At 49.1% G+C, this 26,740-nt stretch overlaps 1 protein-coding gene across 1 annotated transcript; it reads right to left on the bottom strand.

The window, feature by feature from the left end:
• Nucleotides 1–14,910: 14,910 nt before the first annotated feature.
• LOC142803059 (uncharacterized) lies at nucleotides 14,911–24,375 on the bottom strand. The gene is made up of 3 exons (XM_075888170.1): nucleotides 23,916–24,375; nucleotides 23,390–23,870; nucleotides 14,911–15,024 (listed from the first exon to the last, which is right to left on the bottom strand). The coding sequence occupies exons 1-3, from the start codon at nucleotides 24,362–24,364 to the stop codon at nucleotides 14,911–14,913; spliced, it is 1,044 nt and encodes a 347-aa protein (XP_075744285.1). The 5' UTR covers nucleotides 24,365–24,375.
• Nucleotides 24,376–26,740: the final 2,365 nt, after the last annotated feature.

The following is a 26,740-nucleotide window of genomic DNA, read 5'->3' as shown; positions in this document are numbered from 1 at the left end:
GCGTCCGCAGAGAATGCAGGTAGTATTCAGGTGGTTTGTCTGCAGATTGCACGGTGTTTACCTGAGAACCACGCTGTGACTTTTCCTTGTCAGCACTAGACAGACAGCAGCTCGCCAAGTGACCCACTTTGTCGCACGGGTATCACCGCGTGTGTATATGTTTGCACTCCGGAGGCCTGTGATCGCCGGATCCACGGCGTATACATGGCTTGAACTTCTCGTGGTGTCCAGCCTTGGGTTTACCTCTCGGATTTAATTCTTGCGCCTTATAACCCTTGGGAGAGTGCACGTGCCTTTTCTTGAACTTGAGGTGGTTCGCCGAGCTTTCTTGAGCAGGAGAAGCGAGCCTGTCTGACTGGCTCTTGCGCAGTTTGCTTGCCTTGAGTTCTGCCGCCTCCGCGGTTCTGCAAATTCTGCAGCTTTGTCAAGAGTGAGGTTTTTCTCAACTAACAACCGCTGTTGCATGCCTCTGTCGCGAATTCCACACACAAGTCTGTCCTTCAACATCCGGTTCAGCACTGTGGCGAAATCGCAATGTTCTGCAATTTGTCGGAGCTCAGCGACAAACTCTGCGACGCTTTCGTTCTCGAGTTCAACCCTGGAGTGAAAACAGAAGATTTCGGCTATCTCCGAAGGTGCTTGGCTGAAGTTGCTGTTGAGCATTGACATAAGTTCTTTGAAAGCTTTCTCCTTAGGCTTATCGGGAGCCAACAGACTGCGAAGTGTTGCGTACGTACGGGTGTTGACTGTCAACAGGAATATCCACTTCTTTTTTTTTTTCATTGTCCTCGCGTTAAAGAACGCATCGATACGCTCCATGCATAATGGCCACGGCTCTTTGCTGTCATACTCCTCGACTTGACAGAACGTCGGCATGTTTGCGCCGGAAGGACGTGCTTCACTCCGCCGGCCGTAAATTCACTTGCCTGCCCCTATCACTATAAGGTGTCTTCGCTTCGACTTGCCTCTGGGTCCGATGCTATCCCATCCTCATCACCTGTTTTTGTGTATCAACATAACAGGGTTTATTACACAGTTACATCGAGAGAGCAGTGACGGAGACACCGAGCATAGCTGCACTCCGGCTCTCCAATCCAAGTCTGACTGAGTCCTCATCTGCCGGAACACCTGCGACATACTCCCAAGGCGGCAGTGCCATCTAGCCGAGCACATTACAACTGCCTACACAGCAGCCATCAACACACAACAAAAATACAATAAAGACGAAGTGGCAGGTTAGTTCTGCTTGGTAAAGTGAAAAAGGCGCTAGAAAGGGAAGCATATGAGAGAGCGATAATGCTTTTTGTTTATTTGAGTAAACAGGTAGTAATGCTGAGCAGATTATTCAAGGGTTCGATGCATTGTTTCTTTTTATTATTCTTTTCTGGATACGATAGTTCTTTTTTCTTTGTTGTCTTCTTTAAACTGAACCATCAAGTCCCTGGTTCTTTTACCCAGTCCGTAAACCCAGTCCGTAAACAGCTATTGTCCAGTCTTTGAAACTGTATAGTCTTTGGGTCGCAGCAGCCCTACCAGTTAAAGCTGTACTCGTAATCTGTGGTTCGCAGTGAGTCGTGATCACGGCAGATTTCAGGCCAATGGTAACAAAGACGAGTTCTTTGCCCGATGCTGTTTATTAGCGTCAAGCGCCACCAACGCACAACAAAACTACAGTAAAAGGTGAAGCAGTGGGTAAGTTCTGCACGTCATCGTGAAAAGGCACCAAAAGGGAACCACACAAGAGAGAGAGTAATGATGCTCGGACCTGCCTCTCATGGCTTTGAACTCCAGCCCTAGGGCACTAGGGTACACAGAAAGGGCCGGATGGTGACGGAGGCTGGATAGCTTCTGCCTCGATTGAGCTGTGTATGTTGGTCACAGCTCCCCAAGTCGAAAAATGAGCCATCCAAAGAAGCAGGAAGTGTTCCTGGGGTCTGAAGAGGAGGCTCCTCAGAAAAGAGCTAGGTAGGAAATGAGGCACCTTGGCTTCAGCCAGGCAGCTGGGCGCAAATGGCTATGAGCGGTACAGTGCCCTTTCTTCCACAACTCTTCGCTCTTGCTCTTGCAAACGTAGCGTTAAGCCGAAGCGCTACTGGGGTGAAGACAATTGGTCGCACATGTAACCCCACAAGACTTATTGATAAACTAAAACTTTTTGAATGAACCAATTGTCACGCAGTTTATTTACGTACAGACCTACTGGAAGGCCGAGGAACGCCAGAAGAGCGAGGAACGCCAACAGGCCGAAAATACAAAACAAACGCAAGCTCGGGTCGCGCGTGCACCAACGCTGTGGCTTGCCGTTTCATGCTGCTTCGTCGTCGTTCGCATAGTTCCCTACATTGCTCCCCGGTGAATAGCGTAGCCAACCTGGCGACTTAAGGCGTAGTCACTATAGCGGGGTCGTAATACGGCTTCAGGCGACTCAAATGCACAATTTCTCGGCCACGACGGCGTAAGTCCTGAGACTGTGTCAATGACTCAATCTCATAATTGACGGGTGACGTACGGGCGAGAATGCGGTAGGGCCCGTGGTATCGTGCCAGTAATTTCGACGAAAGGCCAGGAGTGCTCGGTGGGACCTAGAGCCAAACGAGAGCACCAGTCGTGAAAGTAGAGAGATGTCGGTCGGTGTCGAGCCGTAGCTTCTGGTGGCCTTGGTCCTCGGTTGTCAGAGAACGGGCCAATCGTCTGCAATCTTCTGCGTACCTGGCAACACCAGAAATTACAGTGTACTCAGAGGAGTCGGGCGTGTATGGGAGGATAGTGTCCAGCGTGCACGATGGTTCGCGTCCGTACAACAGAAAGAAAGGGGAGAATCCTGTTGTCGCGTGCGTAGCGGTGTTATATGCATACGTGACGAATGGAAGGACAGTGCCCCAATTAGTCTGGTCTGAAGCTGTGTACATCGTCAACATATCACCGAGAGTGCGATTAAATCGTTCTGTGAGGCCATTCGTCTGCGGGTGATATGCTCTTGTCAGGCGATGAACAATGTTGCACTGAGCGAGCAACGCTTGAATGGCGTCAGACAAGAAAACACGCCCCCGGTCGCTCAAAAGTTCGCGGGGAGCACCATGGCGAACAACAAAGTTGCGCAAGATGAAAAACGCAACTTCCTTCGTGGTTGCTGCGGGTAGTGCTGCTGTCTCCGCGTAACGCGTGAGGTGGTCCACGCCGACAATTATCCACCTATTTCCAGAAGACGACGTGGGAAGTGGTCCGTATAAGTCAATACCTACGTGGTCAAACGGACGCGCTGGACAAGGCAGAGGCTGAAGTGCACCGGCAGGGCGTTGAGGTGGGACTTTACGTCGCTGGCATGCAGTACAAGCACGTACGTACTTGCGGACAAATGTGTACATGCCGTGCCAGTAGTACCGCTGACGTAGACGGTTGTACGTTTTGAGAGCGCCAGCGTGAGCGCTTTGCGGGTCGTTGTGGAAAGCAGTACAGATTTCCGAGCGCATGTGGTTGGGTATCACTAAGAGCCACTTCCGACCTTCAGACGTGTAATTCCGCCGATAGAGTAGGTTGTCTCGAATAGCGAAATGTGTGGCTTGACGGCGGATAGTTCTTGAGACTAAATTAGCTAACGAATCAGTCAGAAAGGCGAGGAGTTGGGAAATCTACACATCTTTGCGTTGTTCCGATGCCATGTCTGTGAAGTCGATTGGTGTTATGACAGCTGAAGAAGGTGACGAGGAGGCTGGGTCAGCCGGTAGCGGCGAGCGGGATAGCGCATCAGCGTCGGAGTGCTTGCAGCCGGATCGGTGTACAACACGAATGTCGTATTCCTGTAGGCGAAGAGCCCAGCGACCAAGGCGCCCCGACGGGTCTTTGAGCGATGATAGCCAGCATAGAGCGTGGTGGTCCGTGACGACTTCGAAAGGGCGGCCATAAAGGTATGGGCGGAACTTCGTCAAAGCCCAGACAATTGCGAGGCACTCTTTTTCCGTGACGGAATAATTACACTCGGCTTTCTTGAGGGTTCGACTCGCGTAAGCGACCACGTATTCTTGGTACCCTGTTTTTCGTTGAGCCAATACAGCACCAAGACCGACACCATTGGCGTCGGTGTGGACCTCCGTAGGCGCATCAGGGTCAAAATGATGTAGTATTGGAGGTGATAATAATAACCGCCGAAGCGCGGTGAAGGATTCGTCGCACTCTTTTGACCAAGCAGAAATGCCTTTGGAAGCTGTCAACAGGTTGGTAAGAGGCGCGATGACGGAAGAGAAGTTGTGCACAAATCGACGAAAGTATGAGCACAGGCCGATAAAACTTCGAAGCGTCTTGATCGAATTGGGCTTCGGATAGTCGGCCACAGCGCGGAGTTTCGCCGGATCCGGGAGAACACCCTCTTTGCAGACGACGTGACCCAGTATAGTGAGCTGACGTGCGGCAAAATGGCACTTCTTGATGTTAAGTTGAAGGCCAGCAGAGGTGAGACACGTGAGAATAGCACGAAGACGAACAAAGTGAGTAAAAAAGTCGCGAGAAAAAACGACGATATCGTCTATGTAGCAAAAGCACGTGTTCCACTTGTAGCCGCGAAGGATGGTGTCCATCATCCGTTCGAAGGTAGCTGGGGCGTTGCAGAGTCCAAACGGCATGACGTTAAACTCATACAGCCCATCAGGTGTTAAAAATGCAGTCTTCGATCGGTCAGGATCAGCCATTGGAACTTGCCAATATCCTGAGCGTAAATCTAAAGAGGAGAAATATTCTGCCCCTTGCAAGCAATCGAGAGCGTCGTCGATGCGTGGCAACGGGTACACATCCTTCCGAGTTATTTTATTGAGCCGGCGGTAGTCGACACAGAATCGGATAGACCCATCCTTTTTGCGCAGAAGTACAACAGGGGACGATCAAGGGCTCTGCGATGGCTGGATGACACCACGCTTGAGCATATCGTCGACTTGTTCGTTGATAATACGGCGCTCTGCCGCTGAAACTCGATATGGTCGTTGGCATAAGGGAGCATGAGTACCGGTGTCAATGTGGTGCGTGATGTTCGCTGTGCGCCCCAAAGATGGTTGAGCGCAATCGAAGGCAGAACGGAACTCTCGAAGAAGGGACAAGAGTTCGCTTCTTTGTGTCGGCGATAGCTCAGCGGCAACAGAGGGCTGGAATGAGTCTGGCGCGGGCAGTGTGGCCACAGGTGGCGTCATAGCATTGAGCTGGAGGTGAGGTGCGTGTTCGGCGAACTCTAGAGGGCCCAAGAGGTCAACGTCTTGTATGTTACCCAAACATTCTCCGCGAAGTAAGGTAACTGGCGACGATAGCGAGTTCGCGACGAGCATGGTGGTAGCACTGGATTCCACGGTGAGTACGGCAAAGGGCAGGTGTAGGCTGAGGCGGCGGGTAAATACGTCAGACGGAGTGAACAAAACAGTTCCTGCAGGAGCGGCCATACAGGTCAGGGCTACCAGGGCGGATGTTCTCGGTGCTATTTCCGTGTCTGCAACAACGACAAGTTTGTAAGCTTCAGAAAGAGAATCCACCAAACAAGAGGTTGGCAGCGGTGTAAGGGCAACTTCTGCACGTGAGCAATCTATGATGGCCCGATGACGCGAAAGAAAGTCCCATCCAAGAATGACTTCGTGGGAGCAGGATCCCAGCACTAAAAATTCAATGGCATAAAGTTCACCTTGGTTAATGACACGTGCAGTGCACACAGCTGTAGGTTCTATGCACTGCGAGTTGGCCGTGTGGAGCATCAGGCCCGAAAGAGGCGTCGTCACCTTTTTCAACTTGTGGCATAAGGTCTCACAGATTATGGAAACGGCGGCCCCTGTGTCGATAAGCACTTGTGCAGCGGTCCCCTCAACATCGACGTCAATAAAGTTTTGCGGCGAGAAAGATGGAGGCCTTAAGCAGTTCGAATTGTATGCAGCTGTTGCCTCCGGAGCTGCAGCGATCAGTTTCCCTCTTCCGTAGCAGGTCGGCGACGCATAGGTGACAGGGAGCGTCGTCGTGGCGATGGTGACCGATGGTTTGCGCAGGGTCGAGGACCGTCAGTGGTGTACCTTGATGGCGTCCTAGACGACGACGCCATTGGCCTGCCCATGGTGTCGACTGGAGGGGGATCTCGGCGACAGTGGCGGGTGACGTGTCCAGCAATACCACAGGCGAAACAGATGGGCCTATTATCCGGCGTCCTCCAAGCGTCTGAGCGACGGTAAAATAGAGCTGAAGATCTCGCGTAGGGATACGGCGCCGCAATTGGGGTTGTAGGCACGACATAGGGTGGCGTGGTAGGTTGAGCATACGGCATACGCTGTTGCGTAGGCCGAGCAGCGACGGCGGCGTACGTGAGAGGCGTTGTGACTGGTGGTTGCTGATGCACCGGCGGAAGGGCTTCAGCGACTTGGGTCCGAATGACGTGTTGGAGGTCCGGTGCCAAAGCTTGCGTGGGCTCATGTGTCAGTGGCAGCAGCGACAGCTGGCGCGCTACCTCTTCGTGGACGAAGTCCTTGATTGTCGAAAGCAGCGGCTGCTGATCGGTAGGATGGGCAGCTAGGTGCAAGCTTGCGAGCGTGTCAGGCGTCGTGAGGGCTTGACGAGCAATTGCGCGCTGCCTATGCAATTCATCGAAGCTTTGACAGAGGGAAACGAGGACAGCAATGGTGGGGGGATTTCTCGCGAGCAACATGTGAAAGGCGCCGTCGTCAATGCCTTTCAGTATGTGCCTGATTTTTTCTTCCTCAGGCATGGTAGAGTTGACGCGGTTGCATAGATGCAACACATCTTCAATGTAGCCCGTGTAGGTCTGGCCTGGTTGCTGCGCACGGTGACGTAAACGGTGCTCGGCTTGAAGCTTGCGTGCCGCAGGTCGTCCAAAGACGTCCGTAATAGCCGTCTTGAATGCAGACCACGTAGTAATGTCAGCTGCGTGGTTATTAAACCACAGTTGCGCGGTGTCCGCAAGGTAGAATGTGACGTAGCCCAGCTTACTTGGGTCGACCCATTTGTTACTTGCGCCGACTTTGTCGTACCTCGCCAACCAATCTTCGACGTCCGACTCAGTGGAGCCCGTGAAGATAGGAGGGTCTCGTTGAGGATACACGGCACTACAAGTGACATGAACGGTCGAAGGTCTCACCTGGAGAGGCGTCTCGGTGGCCATGTTCGTGTCACGTAGAGGGGGAAGCTTACGGGAGCGAAGTTCCAGGTTTGTACGGGAGTCCACACACCTCCACCAAATGTCACGCAGTTTATTTACGTACAGACATAGCCTCCTATATTTTTTTGTGCCCGCGCATTAGCGCTAAATACATACGCGCCATCCGTCCCTTATAGTTTTGGCGCTCGCCGCCAGATGCCGCACCGATCCCATAATAACAGCAGACGACGCGGCCTATGCACGCTTGCGTTTATGCGAAGTTCAGAAAAAGTGGGCGGAGAAACTTCACGAGCACAACCTCCAAAAGTTTTTTATGATGTCCCGGGGTCGAGCACTTGAGTTTGTCACGTTTCTGTAGTATTTGCGCGGCGTTGTCAACGGCAGCCGTCAGTGGCTGATTCATCTTTCTCGCTCTTGCGAGGAAAACTTCCGCGTAATTCTTTAGAGAATTTAGAACCATTACGAGCTCAGTTGACGGATACAGGAGTACACCTGGGTGGATATCTCCACATTCAATCAGAACATGCTCCGCCGTTTCCTTATCTTTCCCGCAGCATGTGCATTGTTCTTCTTCTTTACTGAATCTTGCTTTATAACTACGCGTTCTAAGGCAACCCGATCTCGCTTCAAACAGTAAAGCGCTTCCCCTTGAATTATCGTAAAATGCCTCCCTCCTTATTTCATTTTTGCCCTTTCGGTAGTTACTCAAAGCCGGTTTTTTCTCCATAGCTGCCATCCATTCTCTCGTTTTGCGCCTCGGCGCTCCGCCAGGAGCGCTCGCATCCCATAATAGCTCGGGGGACGGCGCTGAGGGACCGACCGCTCGGGCACAAAGTTATAGAGGAGGCTATGGTACAGACCTACTGGAAGGCCGAGGAACGCCAGAAGAGTGAGGAACGCCAATAGGCCGAAAATACAAAACAAACGCAAGCTCGGGTCGCGCGTGCACCAACGCTGTGGCTTGCCGTTTCATGCTGCTTCGTCGTCGTTCGCATATTTCCCTACACAATGAATTTTTTGTTATCTGTCCTAAAGGTTTATTTTCACTCTAGAGTGAACCTTCATGCAGACACATGCCTACATTTTTTTAAAAGCAAATGCACAAGCAGTGTCATTGTCAGTGGAGAAGATATTCAGATGCATAATTTCATGCGGGTGCCATCTCAGGAGGTGTGCTATTCCCAGATTATCTTCTCCCTGGCTTGAGACTGCATCATCAGTCAGATTTCTTGAACACGGCAGTCATCGGTAAAAGCATTTATTGACTTTCAAGAGCTAAGTGCAGGCAGCCTACATATTGCTTCCCAGGAGCACGCACACCAAAGTTTTAAATACCCGTTGCACTGTGCTGTGCAATGTGCAGCTACTAGATCTCAGTTTGCGGCCCCGTGGCACTCCTCTTGCAAAGCAATGACGTTTCTATGATGCCGACCGCGTAGCTTATGCACCATTCTCACTGCTGCCACCCTAGTTAAAAACCGATCAGCCTTGGAGAAGTGTCGACATAGCTACAGACATATGCCGAGGTAATGTATTCCATTTGCTTGCTCCCTCATTCAGGGTAAGCTACGAGCTGGAATGAACAACACAAACAACGTGGCATGGTATTGAATACATGAGTGTAGGCAGTGGCCTGAGACATCAACTTCTGTCATAGACTTCTGCACCAACAGTATGAAGTTGTTGCGTGCCGATTGCAGGTGCAATGCGGCACGTGCGAGTCGTGAAATAAACCTGTTTGTTTTTCTGTTCTAATGTAGCAGCATCTTCCTTCTTCTACATCCCCGCTGCAGTGTTAACTCTGGAATATGGAATAACTTTCCAGAAGCTTACACTGGACACTCACTCCAATTCAAGCAACCTCTGATCAACCTATGACCATGGCGCGACTACCAGATGAAACAACAGTGCCATGCATCCTGTTGTCGCTGGAATTGCCAGAGTTTCAGCTAGGAAGCCCAGCCATCTGGCTCCTCAAAACGTAGGCTCGTTTCTACCTGCGTAACATCTTCTCGCAGCATAAAGCTCCTCCTGGGCCACAGGCATACAATAGGGTTCAAGGTTTCGTGCTAGCCCTACCGCAAACAGCACTGCCACGTCACTTACTCCCTATGGCACTGAACGTGAGATTCAAACATCGTATCTGTGTGCATAGCTTCTTTGTACTTGTTCACATCGTTCATCGCCCACCCCCGCGGCCTCACTCGTCATTGGCCGAAGTTCTTTAAGATATGCCAGAGCCGGTTTGTTCAGTTGAGAGGAGGGTGTCCACTCGCCCGTCCATGATTTGCGCAGGATACCGAGTGGGCCATGAGGTGCTCGACCATACATGAGCTCGAATGGTAACACACCTGTGACACCATTTTTAACTTCACGGTAAGCCCACAGCAAAGAGGGAACAAAGCGGTCCCAGACTTTTCCATGTTCCTCCATCATGTGACGTAACATGCCTTTAAATGTGCCATTCCACCATTCAACAAAACAGTTGCTCTGTCCGTAATCAGGAATCTCAAACCTCACTGCAACTCCAAGCCTTTCCATCAACTCGGCGGTCAGTTTTGCTGTAAAGGTCGTGCCCTGATCGCTGCATATCAACTCCGGTGTCCCATAACGGGCGAATACCTCAATCAGAGCTTGGCATGTCGCCTTAGTCGTCATGGCACGTAAGGGAATAACCTCGGCTCACTGAGTGCAAAGGTCTACTACACTCAGGACATATTTATGGCCCTGTGATGAACCGGGCTCTATTGGTCCTATACAGTTGAGGTAATCGACTTCAAACGGCTTTTGGGGATGAGTGAGGGGCGTTATGGGCACACGGTTTGTTGTCAGTTTACGTGAGTGCACCTGGCAACCATGGCATGTGCGATAATGACGCTTCACATCGGTATAGTGAACTAGAAGTACTCTAGTGGTGCGACCGGCCAGGCTCTGGCGCCAGCCTTTCACACGGATGACGCGAGGTGGCGCCACTGCTCCATTTCCTAGGAGCTTCGGCTGCGTTGACCGGCCGTCGCTGGCTCCTTCTGAGTTGCAGCTATGGTCAATTCTAACGCGCGTGTTTGCTTCCTGGCTCATGCAAACGTAAAATTGCTAGGTTAGTTATTGCGTGGCTCAGCGGTTTGTATATACATAGTTTGGCCAAGAATATATATATATATATATATATATTCATATTTACCACACGCGCTAATACCATTCGCTACAAAGCGATTGCTCATCACCATCACAAGCTTACGGCGCGCTTCCACTATAGTTTTGGTGCTGGCTTATTACATAGAAGGTCATGGTAAGGACACAGTGCTCAGCATCGAAAATGAAAACAGGAACATCTTTTTATTTATTGTGATGGTTGGAAGAGTACAAAAAAATACAAAATAACAAAATAAATTTCACTAGTTTAACAGCTTTTCAAAACTATTACGAGGATTCGCAAAAAAGAAGACACGTGAGATGGACATGTGTAGAACTTAACATCTACTGAGCTTTAGGTGCTTGGCTGATTCTCGTTTTTTAGCACTATTCTGGTTCACGCTTTTAGTTAGGAAATGCAGACGAGTAGTGACGTAAAAAACGATGACCTCAGCTGCAATGCCTTCAGAATGGTCACGACAACCAAGCCCATTTTTTTGCTTTGCCTTAACTTCGCTTAAAATTTCGAGTATGCTATCAGCGTGCAGCTCCAGCAAACTGAAACACGTTGTGAAGGCTTTTTCTAAATCATGAACAAACTTAAACAACAGGCTAGACGGATAAAGCAGGCCACCTCTGTCTTTCATGTGTGTCAATTGCGCAAGGTGTTTGAGACTTTCAGCAGACTCCTTTTGCATCAGAAGAAGTTTACGGCACTCTTCGCAGCCAGACTTCAGTAGGCATTTTCTAGCTACATATCCTGCTATATAAAATGTTAGCCGGTTGTCACTGGCAGATATAATGCATGACGCATGGTCTGGCGCACTCTGTGGGAGCGAGCTCTGCACGGCAGCTACATTGTCACTGTTTATAAACTTGTCCATTAAGCGCTGTTTACCAGATGGAACATTTTCAGCACCTGAATTTGCGGGTAGAAGGGCATGGAGCACTGCAGGCTCACAGTTTCCCTTTGAAGCTGAGTGAGCAAGATTGTTGAAGCTCAAGCAGTTGATAGTGCTAATAAACTGTTGTGGTGTTGGGTGCGTGTTACATCCAGACGACTGCCTGACAATGCCAAAAACATGCTCAACAGGATCTTGGCTTACTCTAGATGTCATTAGGTACCTGTAGCCTAGTTTCTCAGTGAGATACTGAAGCAAAGAAAGTACACTTGACACTGTCACTCGCAGCCCAGCTGCTGTTGACTGGCTCAGGAATCCTTTCTGCCCCTTCGTGTGGTCTTCCCATGATGAAAGATACTCCTGAAACGATCGCAGCTTCTCAACACTTGCTGAACTTGGGCGCAGCGCTTCAGCTGGAAATCGTGAAGTCATCATTTGCACAAGGTCATGGATGATCCTGTGAAATGAACAAAAGCAGGATGAATCTGTGTTTGTGAGCAAGAGTCAGACTGTCATATGCAAGGTGAAAGGTGCAATCGCAATAAAACCACAATGTGATGACACTTACTTGAAAAACTTTAGTGTAGCTGTGATGTCACCACAGGTATCTTCAATTCCTGACTTGTACAGCTGCAGACCATGAATCACTTTTTCTCCGAAAAGCTGAAAAGCTAAAGATACTCTCATTTTTTCAAAATTGTTGGGGTTCGTGTGGCTTCCGGTGATTCCATGCATTGCCTGAAATGTGACACTGCAACCATCCAGTTCCAAAGCTTTGCGTACGAATTGTAAAGATACCTGAAAGGAATACCAAAGTGAGAAACTGTTAGAAACAAACAGATTGTATCAATAAAGTTGTACAGCATGCTTGGTGATCAAAAACAACTTACCCGGCCCTCAGGTGTTTCGTAGTCCGACCTTAGTAGTCCATTCCTCAGGCACTTAATTAAGTGAGGAAAGTCCGACAGAAAATGGAGTTTGCGCGGAGGATACCGGCAGACGTGCTGAACTAACGCGCTGAATCACGAAGTGACCGCGCCTCGCCTAGGAAAAGGCGCAGTAGCGCCACGAGAAACCCTAGCGGCGGTCCGTGGTATTTCCGACCGCCAAGAGAGGCGGCGTGGCCTGGCGGTCGTGCCACTAGAGTACTTCTAGTTCACTATAACATCGGGCACTAGTGAAGGCCAAAGGAAGGTGCTCTTAGCGTCTCTTTGTCGTTTTCTCAGAAAAGTGATCTTCGCACGGGCTATCGTGAGCTAATTCTAAAACTTCAGTGTGACGAGGCTTCGGCACCACCAGTTGCAGCCGTTGTTTAGCATCCAATGACTCCTTATAAAACAACAGCTGCCCCAGAATGGCCATACCATGGGTCCCGGCCTTCGCCTGCTGCCTGGAATCTCCTAACGATTCATCATCTTTTTGCTGTTTCGCAAATGAGCCTTCAGTAGGTCGTGTAGGCTGCTCCTCCTCTTTCGTGTTATCCCCCTGCAGGAAGTTTGCTGCAGCGCCCACGTTAGTTACGCTTACCATTTCTTTTCGATTCTCTGGTGGCGGTTCAATCTCAGTGCACTCCTCGCTGTCTCTACTGTTATCATTTTCTATCTCCTCATCTTGCCCTACCCTACTCCACCTCTCGCACTACCTTTAACAGCCCAATTCGATTCTTCACTATCCTCCAGAGGCGGAGCGTTGTCAGCGGTAGTATGGGCTGCGGACTCTACCCCATTCCTTCTCGCGAAAGTTCCCTCTTGCATCTGCAGTACCCCCACCAATGCAGACTTTCCGCCTTCGAGATCATCTTCTGACTTATATGGAGCCAGAGGGATACACCCATAATCGTCAGGAGTCAGCAGCAGGTCCGCGCTTGTGGCGAATTCAGGTGCTACCGCACACGGCGAATTCAGGTGTTACCGCACAGAGCAACGGTACGCGCTGTGTAGAATTTCCCGGAGGACACGGCAGGCCGAGAGGAGCATACATAACATCTGCAGTAATAGCTTGGCCATATGCGCCCGTGAGCTTCATATTACTGCTACTCTGCCCCAGAATTTCAGTTGGCACTTTACTTGTCTTTATTACGGTAATGTCCGCCCCAGAGTCGATACGAGCCGTGCAGGCACTTTTCCCGACGAATACTCGTACTCGTTATCACCTGTGTCTACCTTTTTGGTGGCTATGCGAAAAACTGTTTCTAGGGTCCAGGTCACGGCGGGAACTACAATCCCTTTGAAAATGTCCCGGCTCTCCCCGTAAGCATAGCACAACATACGGTCAAAGGGTAAGCCACCCGCGCAGTGCATATGACGCACCTGTTTTGCTATAGCATTGGGAAAGCTTGTCACTCTCTGCAACATGCTCTCCTCAAAGTTCGCCGCCAGCTCGGCCACCTCTTTCGCTTGCAGCCAGCTTTTGACTTCATCCTGAGTAACCAACGACCTAATTTCAGGCGGCATGAGTTGTTCTAGTCTATCCGTGATAAGCAGAGCCTGCAACTGATTGAATGGATTTACTCCTCGGCTGCTGAGATAATAACTGATCATCATTTCCAATCTTGCAGCTAACGGTCCTCATAACTCTCCTGCCTCCTTCTTTATATCTAAGGACCACTGCGGTACTCAGCTGGGGTCATCCTTAGCTCTTTAAGCATCTTGTCCTTAAGTTCTCCATAAGAGAGTTGTCACACACTTCGGTTGAGGCCCCGCCGATCTAACATCACCGTGCGGCAGACTCGCAGGCTTCCACTTTATGCTTCGGCCTGCGACTCCTGAAAGGCCTCGAAGTGGCACATCTCGAATTTATTTGCAGGCCAGTCGACCCGTGCGTGGTTGCACGTGTGGTGATGTATAAGCCTGACTGACGTACTCATAGAGCAGACACGGACATTTGATTAAACACAAACAAGCATTTAATTAAAACAAGGTGAAAGGCAGGAGTTAACAAAAATAACAGCGGAAGAAAACTGATACGCAATGGAAAAGAAAAGCTACAAAACAAGAAATGTTCACATGCTCTGCCACGTTCCCTACTTGGGCTCCGTGGTGGGTGGTAGGGGCCGTTGCCCAACAAACACTTTCTTTTATGGGATCGCTAAACCTCTTCCTAGGTGATCGCCCCCAAAAAAGGGGCGCACAGAAACAGCCTCACAGTTTTCAATTGTTCTTTACGCTACAAGACATCGCTCATCATTATCATCACAGTGTACAATGAAGAAGCAAGACTTGTTTCCAAAATATCATGTCATAGATTGTGAAACCACAGAAAAAAAAGCAACAAACATATCACCGTTTCTAGTTTCAAGATGCCTCACTGATACCATCGACGCTGGCTACAAAGCCACCAAAATGGCCAGTGGGGATCTGCTAAAAGAAGTCAAAGACAAAATCCTGTATCAGAAGCTAAGCAACCTTGTTGAATTTGGGGAAAAACCTGTCACCGTTACTGCTCACCGGACAATGAACAGAGTGAAAGGTGTCGTATCGGATGAAGCTCTTGTAGTGCTTAGCGACGAAGAACTTTTGGATGGGTGGAAAGACGAGAAAGTCATACATGTGCAGCACATTAAAATCAGGCAAAATAATGCAGAACTGCCCATAAAACACGTTGTACTGATGTTTGAAGCAAACACACTCCCAGAAACAGTCGCTACAGGCTGTCTCATGCCCCGTGTTTGACCATATATACCAAACTTAAGACGTTGTTTCAAGCACCAACGATTTGGCCATGCTTCCCAAAGCTGTCGAGGGCAGCTCATGTGTTCAGGGTGCACCACCACAGGGCACTCTGCTGATGACTGCAAGTCTGAGGCTGAGGCCCATTGCGCGAACTGTGATGGTGACCATCCCGCTTATTCTCACTCATGCCCTGCTTGGAAAAGAAAAGAAAATATAAATTCCAGGAAAATTTAAGTTTCAGGGAAGCCCAACAGCGCACAACACACACTTTTCTACAGAAGTCATTCGCCGAAGTGGTGCAAGGGTGGTCAGCACCATTACGGTTTTCGACGAAGCCCCGGACGACGCCTGGCATGCCGAGGCAACCGCCAGCAGACCCCACTGTAGAAGCAGCCCTGGCTGCTCCGCCCTCTTTGAACATGGCCTTACCAAAGGCCCCTGTGAACCCCGGCAGGGCAGCACACTAACCAAAGAGGTCCCCTTGACCTCTGGCCCGGTGGGGGCGAAGGCTTTGTCTGCCACAACAAAGCCTACCCCACGTACACGACTGTCTGGCGCCTCTCCAGAGGTGATGGACGACACTGACCCAGCGGCGCAGACTGCGCCGAAGGAGTGGCGAGAGCCCCTTGACCGTTCCAAGAAAGAAAAAAACACCAATTACAGGGCCCCATAAAGGCTCTGTGAAGTAAGTCACTCCCAATCCGTACACACAGCACTACTTTACACCCAATATGAAAACACAAATTATACAAAGGAAGGTCAGAGGACTGCTTAGAAACCTCGACCATGTCCAAGAACGTTTACACAAATACTCACCAAGAGTGCTGTGTGTACAAGAAACACACTTGAAACCAAACACACTAATTTCCTTAGAGACCACATCTTATTCCGCAATGATCGAGATGATGCAATCGCTTGATCAGAGGGCGTTGCTATTATATTAGAAAAATGCATAGTGTGTCAAGATTTGAAGATACAAACAGCCCTCGAAGCAGTGGCCATTCGTGCTGTTGTCTTAGGGAAACTTGTTACCATTTGCTCAGTGTATATTTCTCTGTATTATCAGCTTCAGAACCAAGAATTTCAGTCCTTTATGGATCAACAACCTGAACCATATATCGTCCTTGAACCATATATCGTCCTTTGTGGGGTGACTCGAGGAGTAATGCGCGAGGCTGCTTGATTGAGAACTTTATTCTTTCCACAGATGCATGCCTTTCAAATAAGAAAGAACCAACATTTGTTAGCCTGGCGAACAAAACGTATTCGTGCATTGATCTTACCATTGTTTCTCCTACACTTTTACCTAATTTTAATTGGGATGTTATTAAAAACTTCTATGGGAGTGATCACTTTCCCATATTACTGAAGATGCCAAAAGAAAATCAATTTCTACCTCAGGCTCCAACTTGGAAGGTAGAATCGGGGGCCGAGATTTTCTCTCTAGGAATCGACTCTGCCGCTATGTATTTCAATGCATTTGTTATTGATGCTGCTTCAAAATGTATCCTCCAGACAAGTTGTGGTCCCTACAGACATCGTGTCCCGTGGTGGAACGACGACTGCAGGCATGCTTGCAAAAAGCAGAATAAAGCGTGGGGTCTATTGCGTGACTATCCAACCGCAGAGAATCTGATCAATTTCAAACAAGTCTCAAACGCGAAGGGCGCGTGGACAGGCTAGGAGAGAAAGCTGGCAGAAATTTTTGTCAGACATTAATTCCTATACAGATGAAGTTAAGGTCTGGAACAGAGTGAATAGGATAAGAGGCCGACAGGCACACTCACTCCCTCTAGTAGACACAGAGGGTAACAGCCTTGAGGATCAAGCAGACTCCCTGGGAGCATACTTTGAACACGTGTTCAGCTCATCGCATTATTCTGATACATTAAAACAATACAAAGAAAGAGTAGAAAGGCAAAAACTTGAACGTAAATGGGAAAAAAATAAGCCATACAACAGACCTTTCCGCTTACTTGAGTTGCAGGCAGCGCTAAACTGCTGCAGCAAATCAGCCCCAGGCTCTGACTGTGTTATATATCAGATGCTTAAACACTTACCTCAAGAAACACATAAAACTCTCCTCTGTCTATATAACTCCATCTGCACTTCTGGCGAGATTCCTTCTGCGTGGAAGGAGGCCAATAGAAGAGACCTATTGTTCTGACTAGCTGCCTCTGCAAATTATTTGAAAAGATGATAAACTGCCAATTATTAGATTTTTTTGGGATCAAACAAACTCCTCGACCAATATCAGTGCGGATTACGAGAGGGTTGGTCCACTATAGGCCACGTCATCCGCATAGAGGCGCAAATACCCAAAGCTTTCATTTATAAGCAGTTTTTCCCATCTCTCTTCCTTGACATGGACAAGGCATAGGATACAACGTGGCGTTTTGGAATATTGAGAGACCTCTCAAATTTAGGTATACGAGGTAATATGCTAAGTGTTATCGAAAATTATCTGTCAAGTCGTACATTTTGTGTTCGAGTAGGCAATGCGTTGTCACGATCGCTCGTACAAGAAACGGGAGTACCCCAGGGTGGTGTCCTCAGTTGTACTCTCTTTGGAGTCGAAATGAACTCCCTGCGATCGTGGATCCCGCGTAACATCTTTTATTCAGCATACGTTGGTGATCTACAGATAGGTTTTAAATCCTGTAATCTCTCGGCATGCTAGCGACAGGTTCAGCTCTGTGTTAACAAGGTCTGGAAATGGGCAGATGAGAACGGTTTCGGTACGATTCAGCTAAAGAGCTCTTGTGTTCTGTTCTCTAGGAAGAGAGGCCTCTACCCTGATCCCCACATAGAGTTGCAGGGTGAGTGCGTAGCTGCCAAGTGTGAACAAACATTTTTAGGCATAATTCTAGACACGAAGCTCACATTTATACCACACACTAGGTACATTATAGACAAATGCATGAAAACAATCAACATCCTAAAGGTGCTGTCTCGCACAAGTTGGGGCAGCGACAAAAAATGTCTGGTGAGCTTCTACAAAAGCCTTATCCGCTCGCGTCTAGGCTATGGGGCGATAGTGTACCATTCTGCAAGACCAATGGCATTGAAAATGCTGGACTCTGTCCACAATGTAGGCATTCGCCTTTCTACGGGAGCTTTTCGTACAAGCCCCGTGGAAAGCCTTTACGCAGACTCGGATGAATGGTCGCTACATATACAAAGATTGTACCAGTCTATTACATAATTTTTGAAGATAATCGCAAAGACCGACCACCCTGAATACCCTGCTGTAAACGACACATCCAGCTTCCAGCTCTTTCAAAACCTACTCACATTGAAACAGCCCTTCTCGCTGCGTGTTCGAGCACTGGCTGTGAACACGGGCGTCTCATTGCTCGAACACCGCATAATAACTGCTACTACATGCACCCCGCCATGGCAATGGCAGTTTATAAATTGTGACACATCTTTCATCATTGTGACAAAGCATCCACATTCAGATGTACTGCTGCGAATTGCCGCACAAATATACCTATTCTGAATTTTTCACCGATGCATCAGACTCGCGCGGGCGTGTTCTACGAAGCGGTGGGTCCATCTTTTTTGGATGTCGGTATTCTCCACCCTCACACTAGCATTTTACAGCTGAAGCTTACGCAATACTGGTGGCAGCAAAACAACTTAAAGAATCAGATATAAGTAATGAAGTTATCTACATGGATTCATTAAGCATTGTAAAAATCAGAAATTACAAAAATGCTGTCATTGTTTCGCTATACTTTCTCCTTTGTGCCATTTACGCATCAAAACAGCATGTAGTAGTATGTTTGGTGCTAGGACATAGTGAAATCGAGGGAAACGTACTAGCGGATAAGCTCGCAACATCAGTCCATGCGAACACTTCGCAGTCATCTGTAGCTGTCCCCGTAATGGACTTGAAACCCTTTTTGAGAAAAAAAGCTCAGGGATTTCTGGCAGCGTACATGGGATGGGTAAGTACATAATAAATTACATTTAATCAAGCCTTACCTTGGTGACTGGCTACCAACATCACAAACACACCGAACAGAAGTAGCACTCTGTCAATTACGTATCGGACACACATATAGTACACACTCATACCTTCTGACCGGTGGTGATCCACCAATATGTGAGAAATGTGACAAACCACTTAGTGTCCTACATATTTTAATACGGTGCAGTGAATTAGATCTTATTAGAAAAAGCATTTGCCAACATTATACTGAGAACAAGCGCCTCTTCACCCAGCGATGTTCATCGGTAGAGGTCCACTTTTCAAACATCATTCATTACTCACATTTTTAAAAAAATGTTCGGAACTTCCACGTGATCTACCCTGGTAATCTGTAGAACAACCTGCTGCTGTACATACATTAATTACAAAGCACATGTTTCGCGGCCCTTGGAGACAAGGACGCTGGAGAGACATTTGTGCTCTATAATCTTTTCATAGCTTTTGCTGTGTTGGGGGCTGGCTGGTCCCGACGAAGCAGAAGAAGAAGGCGGCCGACGGAGACGCACGCGGCCGGCGGGGTCGCCGACCAGCCCGAACACGCGGGTTGGCGCGAAGCGCTGAAGAGAAGAACAACAACCGCACTCCACGAATACCCAACGCACAGTGCTTTTATTTTACAGTCGCCTTGAAATCCTAGATGCCAGAGCGGCGCCCCCTAGCATCCTCACATATCATTCCGAAACCGAAACCAAAAACCCAGAACACAACAATCATCCCCTCCTCGAAAAAAGTTTACCTATACACTGTTTATATTTATACAAGATCAATACCAACATATTTTACAAGGTATGTACATTAGAACACATGAAAATTCAGAGCACGGCACACCGAACTCACACATTATGAGTCCTGAAAATGCACTGAAAAATGTACAATGGCAGTCCTGAAAATGCACTGAAAAAAAAATGTACACAACTCAGTACAATATTGATTTGAATGCATTGGACCTTTGCACAGTGTTAAGGGTGGGGAACTACCCGGTATCTTGTGGTAGCGTGGTGTAACCGGGTGGAGGATACGAACGCTGACAAGAGGATACAGAAAACAAACAGGTTTATAGCACTATTTATATATATTTACAGCAAAGAAAGCTTAGGGGTTTCCCAAACCACGAGCGTGGTGGTTGAACGTTACATAGTTCAGAGCGACGTCCAGCACTCTGTGGCGTCGTTTTATGCCCTGTCGGGCTCCTCCTCTCCGAGTGGAACACCAATCACGCACACACAGGTGAGGGGGGACGAGCATGCACGGTCCACGTGAACACTGCACTGTGGTGGCGCCAGCAGGGCTCTTCCTCGTCGTGTGTGTGCCGCTGTTCGAGAGTTCCCACGATCTTGGCAGCATACTTCAAAGGGTCCGCCGCACAGCTCGCCCAATTAGCGGGACGATCTGCGGTGGCCATCGCAGTCTCTTTCAGGAAGACGCCGTCCCTGTTGCCCTCTTTCGTCGTGGCGTCGCGGCGACACGACGTCTCCCCCTCCGGCCAGCAGGGACAATGCCTGACGGGCATAGGCAGTCGGCCGGTCGGCTACTTGACTGAGGATTAAAGAAGCGCCGCTCCGCCGTCAGCTCTGGTGCCGGCCACGCCAGCTTTCCTGTTGCCCGATGAGTCGACGAGGCCATCAGTCACGCTGCTGCTTGAAGGGACGACAAAAGGGTCCGCATTTGAAGGACGGGAACTCGCCTTTGCTTGCTGCTTGGTCTGGATAATTGCTCAAATATTTCACAGCGTCTGTCAGACTGGGCGCCGATGGGATTGAGGGCCTCACCAGTGGATCGGCTTACGCCCAAAGGCGTCTGCTCAGACGAGTTTCCAGGCCAAACTTAACAGCTCCTCCGCCGCCCGGAAAATCTCGGCTGGCCAGCGCTCCCAACCGCTGGGCACGAAGAGAATGTTTGGTGAAGAGGACGAGGGCCTGGCTTTCTCCCTCCAGCTGCGAACTCGAAACCAACTCCCAAACCAACTCACAATGGTCGACAACAGCAAGGCCAACCACACAACACAATGCCATGCCGAAGTCAAGCACATTGGACCCGCTTAAAACCCTCCAGGCTTCTCAACAAACACTAACAAAAGAAAAATCTGTACGCTAAAATTTTGAGGTAATTTAGTGCTGCCAAAGTGACTACAATCATGGAGTAAGACGTAAAAATTAAAGTAAACTAAATCAAACCCCTTTGGTCATACAATGCCAAAATCCGTAAAAAAATGAAGTGGCCTTTCATTCCCTAAAACGGCTCTTTTCAGGCGAGTCTACTAAGGCCATCTGCGTTGTTGTGCAATTTACCTTTCTTATAACGAACCTCGAAGTTATACTGCTGGAGGGTGAGGCTCCATCGGAGCAAGCGACCATTTTTGTGTGACATTTGATTGAGCCATGTCAGGGGACAGTGGTCTGTTTCAAAGATGAACCTTGCTCCGTACAAGTAACATGACAACTTTTGGGCTGCACAAACCAAACAGGCACATTCCTTTTCGGAAGCGCTGTAGGCTTCTTCTCGGACCGTTAGTTTGCGGCTGGCATAGAGAATAGGGTGCTCTTCTTGATTGTCGTTAACCTGGCTAAGCACTACGCCCATGCCCCTGTCGCTCGCGTCGCACTGAACTATAAACTCCTTACCATAGTCCGGTGCACGTAACACAGGTCGGGAAACGAGTGAGGCTTTCAAACCCTGAAATGCGGCTTCTTTGTCCTCATCCCATTTCACGCGGTTGGGCTCCCCTTTTCTTAATGCGTCTGTAAGAGGACTTGCTCGTTGCGAAAAATTGGGGATGTAACGCTGGTAGTACCCTACAAGTCCCAGGAACGACCGAATATCGGTTTTAGTACGTGGACGTGAAAACCCGGCAATCGCGTCTGTCTTTAGTTCGGCCAGCTGCCTCCTTCCCTGCCCCACAGCATGACCTAGGTAAGTGACTTGAGAGTAGCCAAAATTACATTTCTCAGCTTTCATTGTCAAACCTGCCTCTCTCAAGCGCGAAAATACCTCTTTTAGGTGCTTGAGGTGGTCTTCCCAGCTGTCGGAAAATATTGCGACATCGTCTAGGTATGGGAGTGAAAAGTCTTGCAGTTTTTTCAGTACAATGTCCATTAACTTTGAAAAGCAGAAACGGCATTTTTTAGCCCGAAGCTAAGAACTAAGGGTCTAAAGGTGCCGAAAGGTGAAATGAGTACGGCATAACGGCTGGCACTTTCTGCGAGAGGAACCTGCCAGTATCCTCTTACGAGATCTATCGTGGAAATGTACTTCGCTGCGCTGACCCTTTCGATTCGCTCCTCAATATTGGGTATAGGGTACAACTGATCCCTAGTGATAATATTCAATTTCCGGTAGTCTACACAAGGACGGGGTTCCCTATTAGGGGCTTCCACAAGTATTAGTGGGGACGTGTAGTCACTTTCAGCGGGCTCGATCACCCCAAGCTCTAACATGCGCTGTATTTCGGCCTTCAAAATCTCTTTCTGTTTTGGGGACAATCGGTATGGCTTGGATCTTACCGGTTGAGCTGATGTCAATTCTATTTCGTGGGTTATTAATCCTGTTCTACCCGGCCGACGACTGAACCTATCGATGTACTGCTCTAGAAGTTCTTTTAGTTCGTTTACTTGTTCAGGCTCAAGAGCTTTAGTGTTTAAAGAGGAAGCTACAATCTCTTCTAGGCTAATTTCTGAGTCGGAAGTTCTCGTGCATTCGTCGAACTCAGATTGAACTTCTTCGAGCTCTTTTAGAGTGAGGTTCACAAGTCCTTGACGCTCTATGTAGGGCTTCATCAGGTTGCAATGGTATATTTTTACCTCTTTCCTTCGACCTGGAATTTTCAACACGTAGTTTGTGTCAGAAAGCCTGTGCATCACTCTGACAGGCCCGTCCCGATGAACTTCCAATTTGTTTTTTCGTGACGGTTTTGGAATCATCACTTCATCCCCGATAATAAAGGTTCTAAGTCTCGCATTCTTGTCGTAGTAATGCTTGGCCGTCTTTGGAGCCCTTTTCATGTTCTTTTCTACCAGCCCTTGCGTCGTACTGAGCCGCTCTAGCAACTTCAGCACGTATTCGACCACAGTTTACTCTCCCCCTTTTCTTCCCACATTTCTCTCAGCATCCTAAGTGGGGAACGCAGCGTCCTGCCATACACTAACTCTGCTGGCGAGAACCCCGTGGCCTCATGTGGGACCGTACGCAAGGCGAACAAAATAGCCGGAAAACAGCTTTCCCAGTCTTCTTTATGCTCATAACAGAGGGCGCGCAACACTCGCTTCAACACTGAATGCCACCTCTCGACGCTATTTGATTGGGGATGGTATACGGAACTATGTATCAGTTTTATCCCGAACTTCTGCAGGAACGTTGCAGTCAATGAGCTCGTGAAAACTGACCCTTGATCAGCCTGTATTTCTGCCGGAAAGCCGACTCTCGTGAAGACTGACAGAAGCGCGTCCACTATTTCTGTCGAAGAGAGCTCCTTCAGAGGGATTGCTTCCGGAAACTTTGTTGCAGGGCACAACATGGTGAACAAATACCTATAACCAGACTTTGTTGCCGGCAGGGGACCCACCGTGTCGATCACCATACGTCGGAATGGCTCGGATATTACAGTCACCAATTTTAGCGGAGCTTTCCACGTTTCCCCAGGCTTACCCGTGCTTTGGCACGTGTCACATGATCTTACGAAATCCTCTACCTCATTGAAGCACCCTGGCCAATAGTATTCCATTAGCAATCTCTCTTTTGTTTTGTTTATTCCTAGGTGACCAGACCAGCCGTTTCCGTGGCAGCGGTTCAAGAGATCCTCGCGATATTTTCTAGGAACGACCAACTGATCCAGAACCCTTCCTCTCTTATCTCGGTAGTGCCGATATAACAAACCTCCTTTCTTGTGTAACGTCACGTTGCCCCTAGCAATCCCCTCTTTAGCGCTTAACTGCAGTTTAGCTAAGCTATCATCACTGTCTTGCTCAGCGGCCAGCGATTGTCTGTTTACCTGTACTAGCCGGTCAAAGTTTTTTGACGCCGGTGACAATACTGACCCCGTTTCGCTCTTGGCTGTGTCGCCTGGCTTTCCCTCTAGGTCTCCACCTAACTCTGCTGATAAAGCCTCACGTTGCCGATCAGCTGGCTTTCCGTCTATGTTTGTTGGTGAAACTTCATTTTGCTGATCAGTTGCCGACTCTCCCTGCGCCCCTGAGCGGTGCCCTGAGCCTGGGTCTGTTTCCATTGGAATTCTTTTTTCCGATGCCCTGGACGCGATTTCACGTGCTTTGGAACGAGTTAGCGCTTGAACCGTTCCTTCTCCAAGTTTCTGACCTCGCTCGCGCAGTGTCCTGTCTGAACGGTTTGGAAATATGTACGGGTACTGTAATGACAGTGACGTTGAGACAGCTGCCTCTGTCACAAGCTTTCCAAACGGCCCAGTGATCGTTACTTTCGCCATGGGAAGACAGACGCTGTTTTCCTCTACAACCTGTTTGATCCATGCCACTTCTCCAGTGAAGTCATCTACAGTAATGTAAGATGGGTGGACAATGTCCATGGTGGCGCCGCTGTCTCTGAGTACCTTACAGGGTTATCCGTTAACCTCCAGGTCATGGAGATATGGGCGTAACAGCTCCAAGTTCTCGTCACTTTCATCCATGTAGGATAAAACTACCTTAGGATTTCTGCAGTTTACTGCGATATGACCAGTCCTCTGACAGTTATAGCCCCTAACAGGTCTAAAAATCTCAAACTCTTTTTTTGCGACTGCTGGGATGTTCCACTGTTCGAATTTTCCTCCTTGTTTTCTGGCGTACTTGTTTCCCTCTCAGTATTGCTCAATTTTTTTGCCTGCGGGCCTCTCCTGAATCCAAACTCTTTTTGCGGCCCTTTTCGTTCGTCCGTCCCTCCGTACTCTGTGCTCAGTTTTCTACGCATTGTGTATTCTTCGGCTAACTCGGCCGGCTTTTCCACAGTGTTTACATTGTCTCTGTCTTGCACCCACAGTCTCACGTTCTGAGGTATGCTTTTGTAAAACTGCTCTAGACAAAGGGTTTCGATAACCTTGTCTTTACTCTCGTAGGCTTCCGCGCCTTTTAACCACTCGATTAGGTTTCTTCTCGTGCCGTAAGCAAACTCCGGATATCCCTCACTATCCTTCTTTTCTGGGTTTCGAAATCTCCGGCGGAATGCCTCGGCCGAAAGCCGGTACTTCTTCAATAAAGCGGTTTTAACCTTCTCATAATCATCTGCTTCTTGCTCACTGAGTCTCGTGATCACTTCAGCGGCTTCATACGGCAGCAGACAAAGCAACCGCTGTGGCCATGTGCTCGGAGCAAAGTTCAACCTCACACATTTCTGTTCAAATACTGCGAGAAATACCCCTATGTCCTCCCCCACTTGATGTGGCTTGAGTATTTTATCCATGCGGTATGATTCTATCTCGCTTGCTCGTTCTGGAGCCCCTCCACTCGCTTGAGCCATCCGTTTGTCTTCATTGCCCCGCCGCGGTGGTCTAGTGGCTAAGGCACTCGGCTGCTGACCCGCAGGGCGCGGGTTCGCATCCCGGCTGCGGCGGCTGCATTTCCGATGGAGGCGGAAATGTTGTAGGCCCGTGTGCTCAGATTTGGGTGCACGTTAAAGAACCCCAGGTGGTCTAAATTTCCGGAGCCCTCCACTACGGCGTCTCTCTTAATCATAGAGTGGTTTTGGGACGTTAAACCCCACATATCAATCAATCCGTTTGTCTTCATTCTCAAGAGCGATTTTACGCAACTCAAATTCTCTTTCTTTTTCCCGTTCCTCTCGTTCCCGTTTCTCTCTTTCGCGTTCCTGTTCCTCCATTTTCTGTTTTTGTTCAGCCAACCTTTTGAAAGCTTGTAACGCGTGTCTAATCACTTCCTCACTGGCGTTTTGCAAAATTAGCTTCACGATTTGTGACCTGCCAATTTCTTCCTCAACCTCAATACCTAAGTCTTTACATAAGTACAAAAGTTCGTCTTTTAGCAGTGCGTATACCTCCATGATTGCCCTCTGTCTTTGGTCCTGCCTTTCGCACAAATGTAGGAGATCCCTAAAACACACTCAGCACTTAGACTAGGTGATCTTCCTAACTTTAAATCAAACAATCCAGTTTCTACTAAACTCACACAATGAAACCTGGAAAGTTAAAGCAAGGACCAAGCACTCACCTCAACACAACACCATGTCGCGAGGTCCGCCTCACCGCTGCCAACCAGTTGTTAGAGATGGGAAGGAAGGACGGTCGCTGGAGGATACGAAAACAGAACATGGTTCAATGACACTATATACATATATTTACAGCAAAGAAAGCTTAGGGGTTTCCCAAACCCCGAGCGTGGTGGTTGAACGTTACATAGTTCAGAACGACGTCCAGCACTCTGTGGCGTCGTTTTATGTCCTGTCGGGCTCCTACTCTCCGAGTCGAACACCAATCACGCACACACAGGTGAGGGGGGACGAGCATGCACGGTCCACGTGAACACTGCACTGTGGTGGCGCCAGCAGGGCTCTTCTTCGTCGTGTGTGTGCCGCTGTTCGAGAGTTCCCACGATCTTGGCAGCATACTTCAAAGGGTCCGCCGCACAGCTCGCCCAATTAGCGGGGCGATCTGCGGTGGCCATCGCAGTCTCTTTCAGGAAGACGCCGTCCCTGTTGCCCTCTTTCATCGTGGCGTCGCGGCAACACGACGTCTCCCCCTCCGGCCAGCAAGGAGAATGCCTGGCGGGCATAGGCAGTCGGCCGGTCGGCTACTTGACTGAGGATTAAAGAAGCGCCGCTCCGCCGTCAGCTCTGGTGCCGGCCACGCCAGCTTTCCTGTTGCCCGATGAGTCGACGAGGCCATCAGTCACGCTGCTGCTTGAAGGGACGACAAAAGGGTCCGCATTTGAAGGACGGGAACTCGCCTTTGCTT

Source organism: Rhipicephalus microplus, chromosome 3 (assembly GCF_043290135.1).
Source record: "Rhipicephalus microplus isolate Deutch F79 chromosome 3, USDA_Rmic, whole genome shotgun sequence".
NCBI classification, from domain to species: Eukaryota; Metazoa; Arthropoda; class Arachnida; order Ixodida; family Ixodidae; genus Rhipicephalus; species Rhipicephalus microplus.
This window is presented reverse-complemented; position numbering and strand designations above follow the sequence as displayed.